Genomic DNA, 10,762 nt, shown 5'->3' on the forward strand with positions numbered 1-10,762 from the left:
GCTGTCACATGAGGTAGAGGCAATACTTGTCATTGGTCCACTGTGTGTGTGTGTGTGTGTGTGTGTGTGTGTGTGTGTGTGTGTGTGTGTGTGTGTGTGTGTGTGCGTGCGCATCTACTCTTGCTGCTAATAAAAGCAACAGAATTAATGGAGCGAGTGTGTGTGATAATGACTTAATGTGGAACAAGCAGGACAAGCAGTGATCAGCCCTCTGTCTCAAATGAAGATATCACACACTGTGATTTACTCACTCTGAGCTATAAACAGGCCTTTCTAACCTCTCGTGTGTTTGCGTGCGTGCGTGTGTGTGTGTGTGTTCATTAGAATGTGCTGGCAGGCTAAGTGGGATGGGAAAGCTTCCCACTAAATGCAGAGATGCTACTTGTCTATGTAGTTTCTGAAACGAGAACCCTTAATTGCCACTTTGCAACAGTGTGTGGCCACTGAACGTCATGTTAAAGTCTGCAGGCACGCAACAACTCAAGCAACGTAGTAGGGCGTGTGACATGCTTAGGATTCAGTTGCAACTGTTGTTGTTTTTTAAGATGATCTGTAGGAAAAGTGATTTTGGGTTGTATTCATCGTACTCTGATTTGCACCATAATCAACAAAAGATGCTTGGTGGTCACTCTGTTGTTACTTGATATTACTGTACTTACTACACTACTCACTGCTTTTGTTTGCAAACTAAACATTGTTTAGTTGACAACTACATGCATATTGGTCACGAGTGAATGGCTAAATGTTCAAAAGCAAGTCTTACTGTACTGTCTAAGTTCTCAACAGAGGACGCTATAGTGTTTTGCCATACACTGCACCCCATTGGGCAGTTGTAAGGGCAAAAAGTCAATTCTTTCTATTCTATACCCTTACAGGTGTGAAAATCTAGGGATATCAAAAACTCAACAACAAAGGAGTAATATAGTTGGAAACATTTCAGAGTGGTCATTTTGTAATTTGAGGACATCGTACAGGATTGTGCCGATGTTTCCACACAAATTGAACCGATCCACACAAAGTATGCATTTGGTCAACGCATGCAACGTCGCTTCAGATTTTGGCCAATCCGTGTCACAAATACTCTTAAGGCGCAGGGGTAAATGTGTTGGGACACAAAGTTAAAGTACCAATGATTGTCACACATACACTAGGTGTGGTGAAATTAACCTCTGCATTTGACCCATCCCCTTGTTCAACCCCTGGGAGGTGAGGGGAGCAGTGAGCAACAGTTGTGGCCGCGCTTGGGAATCATTTTGGTGATTTAACCCCCAATTCCAACCTGTGATGCTGAGTGCCAAGCAGGAAGGTAATGTGTCCCATTAACCACTCAGCCGGGGTTTGAACTCACGACCTACCGATCTCAGGGCGGACACTCTAACCAGAGGAATGTTTAAGATGGACAAACAGAGAGCAAAGTTTTTATTTTCCATTTTTTGTTGAAATATTGTGCTTTTTGAAGTTAAAATGGCAAGAATATTTTAAGTTTTGATAACAAATTTGTAAAATCACAAGTTGATTCAATTTATAAGCTTCAAAAGATACAATCTTTGCACCAAATTTCTGATAAAGCCGCCACAAATTCAGGCCTTTTCGGCCGCAACAATCACAAAAAAGGGGTTAATCATATGCGTATGGAAGTCACAAAGCTTACTCCTCCAAAATCAACATGACTTCTTCCGAGTTACAAATCCCGTTTCCATATGAGTTGGGAAATTGTATTAGATGTAAATATAAACGGAATACAATGATTTGCAAATAATTTTCAACCCATATTCAGTTGAATATGCTACAAAGACAACATATTTGATGTTCAAACTGATAAACATTTTTTTTTTTTGCAAATAATCATTAACTTTAGAGTTTGATGCCAGCAACGCGTGACGAAGAAGTTGGGAAAGGTGGCAATAAATCCTGATAAAGTTGAGGAATGCTCATCAAACCCTTATATGGAACATCCTACAGGTGTGCAGGCTAATTGGGAACAGTTGGGTGCCATGATTGGGTATAAAAGCAGCTTCCATGAAATGCTAAGTAATTCACAAACAAGGATGGGGTGAGGGTCTCCACTTTGTAAGAACATTGTCGAACAGTTTTAGAACAACATTTCTCAATGAGCAATTGCTAGGAATTTACGGATTTTACCATCTACGGTCTGTAAAATCATCAAAAAGTTCAGAGAATCTGGAGAAATCACTGCATGTAAGCGATGATATTATGGACTTTTGATCCCTCAGGTGGTACTGCATCAAAAACTAACATCAGTGTGTAAAGGATATCACCACATGGTTTCAGGAACACTTCATAAAACCACTGTCAGTAACTACAGTTGGTCGCTACATCTGTAAGTGCAAGTTAAAACTCTACTATGCAAAGCCAATCCCATTCATCAACAATATCCTGAAACGCCGCCGGCTTGGCTGGGCCAGAGCTCATCTAAGATGGACTGATGCAAAGTGTAGAAGTGTTCTGTGGTCTGACGAGTCCACATTTCAATTTATATTTGGAAACAGAGGACGTGGTGTCCTCCAGAACAAAGAGGAAAATAACCATTTGGATTGTTATAGGCGCAAAGTTCAAAAACCAGCATTTGTGATGGGTAACTTACACATCTGTGAAGGCACCATTAATGCTGAAAGGTCCATACAGGTTTTGGAGCAACATATGTTGTCATCCAAGCAACGTCATCATGGACGCCCCTGCTTATTTCAGCAAGACAAGTGTTAAAACAGCGTGGCTTTGTAGTAAAAGAGTGTGGGTACTTTCCTGGCCCACCTGCAGTCCAGACCTTTCTCCCATCGAAAATGTGTGGCGTATTATGAACCGTAAAATACGACAGCGGAGACCCAAGACTGTTAAACGACTAAAGCTCTACATACAACAAGAATGAGAAAGAATTCCACTTTCAAAGCTTCAACAATTAGTCTCCTCAGTTCCCAAACGTTTATTGAGGGTTGTTAAAAGAAAAGATTATATGGTGAACATGTCTTTTCCCAACTACTTTGGCACGTGTTGCAGTCATGAAATTCTAAGTTCATTATTATTTGCAAAAAAAAAATAAAGTTTATGAGTTTGAACATCAAATATCTTGTCTTTGTAGTGCATTCAAGTGAATATGGGTTGAAAAGGATTTGCAAATCATTGTATTCCGTTTATATTTACATCTAACACAATTTCCCAACTCATATGGAAACGGGGTTTGTATATACAATGGCAATGTGTTTGTGTCCATAGCATACATGTATGTGATACATGTTTTCTCTTGGCTTTCACTCAATCACAACTGGACTATTCAGTTTGTCTTATGTAACTTAGATATTGGCTTTCACTATGTAAAGCGCTTTGAGTCACTCGAGAAAAAGCGCTATATAAATATAATTCACTTCACTTCTTAGGAGACATTTTCGAGCAGGTTTCATCAGTTTATGCTTACAGGCTTAGATTGGTCAGATCTATTCTGAGTACTGGTGACAAAGTCCCAATAATACGTGGACTTATTTATCAATTTATATCTGACAAATCTAGGTCCATTAAATCATATTCTAAGACAAACTGAACAGTCCAGTTGCGACTAATTAAAAGCCGATATAACCTGGATGAATGAGAAGGTCCGTAGGCACAAACATGTACTGACAATCAGAGGTTGGTTAGTTCCACATAAATCTTCATTATTCATCTTACCAAGAAACAGTTCTAACCGTGGGAGGTTTGGGTACAAAATACATTTTTCTGAACCAGCATTGCTTTTTCCTCAGCACACAAAATAAGGTCGAGCACCTTTGAGACGAGCGAGTGCAGGGATAGAGTTAAAAGCCCAAAACAAACAACTTCCCACAGACACCCTCCAAAAAGCAGTTAAAGTGAACACCCCCTTTCCCATGTTCTTCTTTTTAATTTCTGCAGGTGTCTTTCTCTCCCATTGTATACCTGACATTGTCGGGTGCACGCAATAGTGACTTCACTTCCACATTGGAGGTATACCGCCTATTAGCAAAATAGTCCAGATCAGTAGTGTGTATTACACAGAACCCAGGTATCGTATGTCCACATTAAAGTGTCCAACTAGTTGTACAGACATCAAAGTTGAAGAACAATAAGACCAGAGAGGCCGCTTTTAACTATGTTACTGCAAAGTGAAGGGGAAATTAGAAAAAGTTAGGCAGCATTTTCTCTCTGAAGTGCTTCTTTGTGCACAGCTGGTATTGATCCAAAAATTTATACAGGTAAATAAACAAATAAATCAAATCAGCAGCCTAAAGTTTATTTCACATCTAACATGTGATTATGTCTAATGGAGTTGGCAGAATAAATTTGGCATCATTTGAAAGGAAGTTTAGATTTTGTATTGCATTCTTGCTAATCATTTGAAAGGAAGTTTAGATTTTGTATTGCATTCTTGCTATTAACCATGTAACAATGCTTGTCTGCAGGCAGCAGTCACATCAGCCTGATGGAGCAAGTGGCACGGTGTACCTGAATAGGTGAGTTGGAATATTATAATTCAGATGTTTTATAGGAACACTCTCAAGAGTAAGACATCGTATGTTTGCATCTCTAAATAATAACAATATACAATTTGTTCCACTCAACTGTCACAATCATATTCAATTCATTTTTATTATAATTGTTCTGTTTTGAACAAGACACACATGATATTGTTATGAATGAACTGTATAAGGTTGAGAATTATACTGAAGAAAGAGTGTTATATTTTAAGTAAAGTGGAAGTAAAAATTGTATTTATTGCCTCATATCCAATTAGCAAATATAGGAAAAATGAGCTGTGTTCAAAAGACATTGGTGCAATTCTTCATAGTTATATTTTTGGTAGTTGGTGTGTTCTTCAGAGGCATAAACTCTGCTTTCATGACTTAATTTAAAGTCAAATATGACATTTTCATTTGTCAACTCAAGGCCTGGGGTGAAGTTCTGGCCCCTATAATGTCATTTTATGTGGCCTGCAAAAGCCTGGAAAAATACTGATTTAATCTTTTGGGCTTGATGTATTTGTTCTTTCAAATTTGACATAAAACAAATTTACTGCATGCAATTGCCTATCTTCTAAACATTAATATTATCTGATCATGCCGAACATATACTTTTTTTTTGGGGGTTGTCAAAAAAATTGAATATCTGCTTGTCACCTTGACTATGGTTTCTAAGCAAGTTATTGTTACTAAATACATACATAATAATCAATTGCAATTGAGTATAATGAGGCTATGATATACTTATAAAATTCACATCTATTTACTTCACTTTTTATTGTTGCGATGGCCCTCAATAAAAATGACTTATAGTTTATACCCCTGGTTTAAACTGATATGCAGAAAGTTATTGTTGGCCCGGAAATCAACTTTGAAGCTCCTTTTATTCTGAATGTTTTCAATATGCATAACATTATTTAGAATTATTTCATTTTTTTAAATCTTTGACACAAACAACCTAACAGAAAACCAACTAAGTGATGATAAATTGAAAAAAGAAAAGCTGAAAAGCCTTACGGGCATTTTTGGAGAAAATACATATTTTGTGCTGGCCTGCACTTCTTTCTTTTTGTTCTTGACATACTTCCAAAGTCAATCATTTCTGTGCTAGTGATGTATTGAGATTACTCTTTAAAGCTCACTGTCAGATTTGAAATGTTTTTTTCAATTTAACTTAAGTTGAGCAAAGGAAGTTTGATTGCTGGTCTGATTTCAGCTTTTTCTTTCTCACTTGCCGGATCCCCTCCATTAGGACGCCTAAAACACTTTGCTAAACTAAAACTGTTTTTTGTTCTATTCCATATAGTCATCTGTGTCCTCTTCTACCTTCCATCCTCACTCCCTCTTCTCCCTCTCTTGCTGTCTACCCCAACCCCCTACCAGGGCCGCAGACTGAGGAGATGCATAAATTCAAGACACATTAGTATTCCAGTCAGGCTCTCTGTTTTCAAGGCAAGGCCTAGCACCCTTCCTCTTCTCCTCCCCTCCTTCACTCTCCCTCCCCAGCTCTATTTTTGAATCATTTAAAGAGTGCAGCATTGACTTACTTCTGAACCAACCCACATTTATTTTTGGGCATTTATATTTTCTATTTTTTTTTCTTCAGGAATATAGCTTTATTTTGCTTTTGCATGCCCAATTATTCGGAGCTGTAGTCTTTGAAATGAGATTCATCTGCTTCTGATTGTGTGTGTGTGTGTGTGTGTGTGTGTGTGTGTGTGTGTGTGTGTGTGTGTGTGTGTGTGTGTGTGTGTGTGTGTGCTGTCAGGCCCAGTGGCCCAGGCGATACATCACGCATGTCTGATCAAGGAGGGCATAGGGCCCTGACAATAACATTTCAGAGGAACTGCTTGCAAAATGCATCTCATTTTTTTTTTTTCTGTGACCAGCCTGCAGCCAAGATTCTATCAGCCTGCACTTGGAGTGTTTACAGTTGTTAGTGACACCAAAACTTGGGAGGAAAAACACAATTTGGACATGACAATCTATAAACTGCACTAGTTTATTTACTTTGATTTATCCATAGGTCGAGATGTTGGATTATATTAAAAATCAATAACATAATTTAAAAAAAAGTTGTGTGTATATATGTATATATATATATATATATATATGTATATAAAAATGCCCTGATGATTGAGGGAACCCCTCATGAAACAGTTCTGTAGAGACTAAGTAGTCTTGTGATTTTTCCCATACATATATATTGCGCTCTACCACGGCATCGAGCACTATTCTCCGGATAATCCAATCAAGACATATATATATATATATATATATATATATATATATATATATATATATATATATATATATATATATATATATATATATATATATATATATATATATATATATATATATATATATATATATATAACCTCGAATTATCTGTTTTGGACAGTCAACAATTGTAGCAAGAAATGGTTTATTACAACATACATAGTTTATTTCAAAACATAATACAAGCTTTATACTGAAAATAAATAATTACTTGAGCTGTCATCGAAATTTGGAATAAAACCGCCCCAAACAGTTCAATTGTACTGAAAATATTGTTTTTTTTTTTTACAATGCTAGTGAAGTACAGGGATAATAACTAAGAGCATTTGTTTAAATTAATGACTTCAAAATGGTAATATATAAAAAACTGTACAATATTCCAAAAAAATACTTATGAAATCAACGAATAACAGGAGTATTTAATATTATAAAAATTTGGATAGTGAACGTACAATAAAATTATAGGCAGGTGTAGAGCGTCACCCCCTACATTTTCCCCCCTATTCACGGCTCTGTTTCAGAGTCTACACAGTTTAAATGGTCAAAAATGAATGAAATCAAACAAATGCGTTTATAAATAATTGTTGTTGTTTTTTTTGTGAGAGTCCTGGTCAGATACAGGCCAAAACTTCAAGTGCTGTATTGTCGGTAGCCACTATATGCACTGTGGGCCTGTTTGCATACGCAAAACAATAATAATAATAATAATAATAATTACAGATGTTGTAACAAAATGAGATTCTGTGACATTAACGACAATTAGAAAGGAAGGAAATAAAAAATAAAAAAAACAAATGAAAAAAAAAAAAAACAGTCCGGACAGAAACTAAAGGCGCTGGTAGATTATAGGCACATTATTTTTGTATTCATATCCAAATAATTAGACGGGCTCCACGGAGAGAAATGATCGAATAATGCCCGGTTCGAAAGAGGCCAAGGCTGGAGGAGTCTGATCGAGAGTCCGACCGGGGGGCGATACATCCCGGTCCCGGTGCTCCGGTCAGAGGTCGTGGCAAGAGGACGCATCCCCGGCGCCGGAGTAAGGCCCCTCGTGGGGCGGCGGCGGCGGCTCCCCCGGCGGCGTCATGCGCTTCTCCTTCTGCCTCCGGTTGCAGAACCACACCCGCACCACCTCCTTCTCCAGCTGCAGCGAGTCCGCCAGGGACGTGATTTCCTGCGCGGACGGTTTGGGGCACTTGAGAAAGTGCGTCTCCAGCACCCCCTTGACGCTCACCTCGATGGACGTCCTCTTCTTCCTCTTCCGGCCCTGCGCGGCGATCTTGTCTATGCTGCTGGAGCTGCCCGTCGACGAGTCCGCCTCCTCCAGCCACTTGTTCAGCAGCGGCTTGAGTTTGCACATGTTCTTAAAGCTCAGCTGCAGCGCCTCGAACCTGCAGATGGTGGTCTGGGAGAAGACGTTGCCGTAAAGCGTGCCCAGCGCCAAGCCCACGTCCGCCTGCGTGAAGCCCAGCTTGATCCGCCGCTGCTTGAATTGTTTGGCAAAGTGTTCCAGCTCGTCCGAAGTCGGCGTCTCCTCGTCGGAGTGGTCGTGGCAGTGGTGCCCGCCCAGCTCGCTGTGCTCCGGGCTGAGCGTGTCCCTGAGGCCCGGGTGCATGCCGCCTTGGCCCGCCGCGTTGGGCGGAGGCGTCAGCCCGCCGTGGTCCAGCATGCCGTTGACGGTGAAGCCCGTCTGGGAGTAGATGTTGTGGGACACCGGGGCGCCCCACGCTCCCGGGTGGTTGCCATGGTTGTTGTGGTGCGGGGAGTGATGCGCGACGTGAGGCGAGCGGTGATGGATGATGCCGAGCTGCAGGTCTTCTCTCCCGGGCTTGACGTCCTGCTGCTCCATGGAGGTCGACCAGGGGCTGCTCTCCGCCCACTGGTGCCCGAGGGGGTGCCCGTTGCTCTGCACGCTCTGCAGGTAGTCGCCGTGCAGGAGCTTCTGGTGTCCCCTGTAGGGGCTGGCAGGCTGCATGGCCTGGCTGTCCGGGTGGATCATGGGGCTGGAGCTGAGCAAGGTGTAGGGGCTGGAAGCAGCTGTGGCCATGCTGGCTGCTCAACCCCACCGGCGCGACTAAAGTGACGGACCCGGCTCAGCCTCTGACATCTCCCTCTCTCCGGGTAGCCTCGCTGACGGGCAGCTCCTGGCGCCAATCACAGGGCGAGCTGGGCGCTGCGTCGACGCCCCCCCCCCCACCGCTGCCTGAGAAAGCAAAGGGGTTAACGGCTGTCGAACCGGAAGTGAGTCCTGGTCCCGGTCCGCTGAGTCTGGTTGTGGAACAATGTGCGTGTGGAGCGCACTTCCTGTTTATAAATTGGAGTTTCCAACCGCTTTTACGCACGACTTTAACGCTGCTCCTGTCACCCTTGAAGAGATTAAAAGCTCCTCTGGCATTTTGTCAGACGTGCTGGCACTTAATTTAGCATTTTGTTGATAATCATTAACTTTTTTTTTTTTATGATAGCACGTCTTCAGGATAAGATGTGCGCTTTTACGCACGGATTCCACGCGCATTAAACCACATCAGCATGAATCCATCCATCCATTTTTCTTTTGGGGTCACTGGCGCCTATATCAGCTACAATCAGCCGGAAGGTGGTGTACACCCTGGACACGTTGCCACCTCATCGCAGGGCCAACACAGATAAACAGACAACATTCACACTTACATTCACACACTAGTGCAGGGGTCAGGAACCTTTTTGCTTGAGAGAGCCATGAAAGCCAAATATTTCAAAATGTAAATTCTGTGAGAGCCATATTATATTCTTTAACACTGAATACAACCAAATGTGTGCATTTTCAAGACCAACATTTTAGAAAAACAGTATAAGTCCTTTATTATTTTTATTAACATTGTTATTTTAAAGCTAACCAATAATAAATATAATACTTCTCACCATTAATGCGACATCTTGAACAGGTGCGATAGAAAAATGGATGGTTGGATTAAATTGCATGAGAATGTTGTGAAATTTCAACGTTATTTTTAACACTGTGATTACCAGCGGAATTATTCTTTATTTATCCTATTAGGCAATGTCAGCTAAGATTTATCCGAGAGCCAGCTACAGTCCTCAAAAGAGCCACATCTGGCTCTAGAGCCATCGGTTCCCTACCCCTGCACTAGGGCCAATTTTAGTGTTGCCAATCAACCTATCCCCAGGTGCATGTCTTTGGAAGTGGGAGGAAGTACCCTAAGGGAACCCACGCACTCACGGGGAGAACATGCAAACTCCACACAGAAAGATCCCGAGCCTGGGATTGAACCCAGGACTGCATTGTGAGGCAGACGCACTAACCCCTCTGCCACCGTGAATCCCCATCAGCATGCAGTAATTATTTAAAAAAATGTATGCACTAATCAAAAAATGCAAAACAAATTTATTTAGATATGTCTGCCCAAGTCAGCTGCTTCCACGCGAGGAATGTGGGCCAGCATCCTTATTGCTTTGCGATTCCATTAAATATATTACTGGGGCTCCCAGGTTAAGCTTGATTTAAATTTGCATACATTTTCATACATTTAGGAGAAATGAAAAAAAGAAAGAAGGGCTGCAGCGAGCAGACAGTCATTAAAGAGCGTCGAACCGTGCAGGAGGAGACACACGCGGAGGAGGCCGGAGCAGGTGAAGGGATGGGCGGCTTGGATGTGTGGACATGACCGATGTGGTCACATAACGACGGGCCTCGGTGACCGGAGCCATGAGTGACGAGTAATAGCTGGAGGATTTCTACTAATGGAGGCCCGTTCGGACTGGAATAATAGAATAATTCAAAATGGACGTTTTTGGTGCTTTTATATGAAGAAAGTGGGTATGTATGTGGATTTATGCTTTTTTTTTTTTTTGGTTGTGTGCGTAAAATAAAATCAAACAAGTCGGTTATTTTTAACGAGCATGAAAAATAAGGTGGACTAAGGACCAGATTCCAAATGATTTTATAAATTAATATCCGTGCGTAAAAAAAACAACCTTTTAAAGTGAATTTGGTT

The 10,762-nt window shown here is 41.2% G+C and overlaps 1 protein-coding gene across 1 annotated transcript; it reads right to left on the reverse strand.

The window, feature by feature from the left end:
- Positions 1-6,901: 6,901 nt before the first annotated feature.
- On the reverse strand, positions 6,902-8,828 carry LOC133552395 (POU domain, class 3, transcription factor 4-like). The gene has a single exon (XM_061899598.1). It carries the CDS (start codon positions 8,812-8,814, stop codon positions 7,768-7,770), a length of 1,047 nt encoding a protein of 348 aa, XP_061755582.1. The 5' UTR covers positions 8,815-8,828; the 3' UTR covers positions 6,902-7,767.
- Between the last annotated feature and the right edge of the window lie 1,934 nt (positions 8,829-10,762).

This window comes from Nerophis ophidion, linkage group LG05 (genome assembly GCF_033978795.1).
Source record: "Nerophis ophidion isolate RoL-2023_Sa linkage group LG05, RoL_Noph_v1.0, whole genome shotgun sequence".
NCBI lineage: Eukaryota > Metazoa > Chordata > Actinopteri > Syngnathiformes > Syngnathidae > Nerophis > Nerophis ophidion.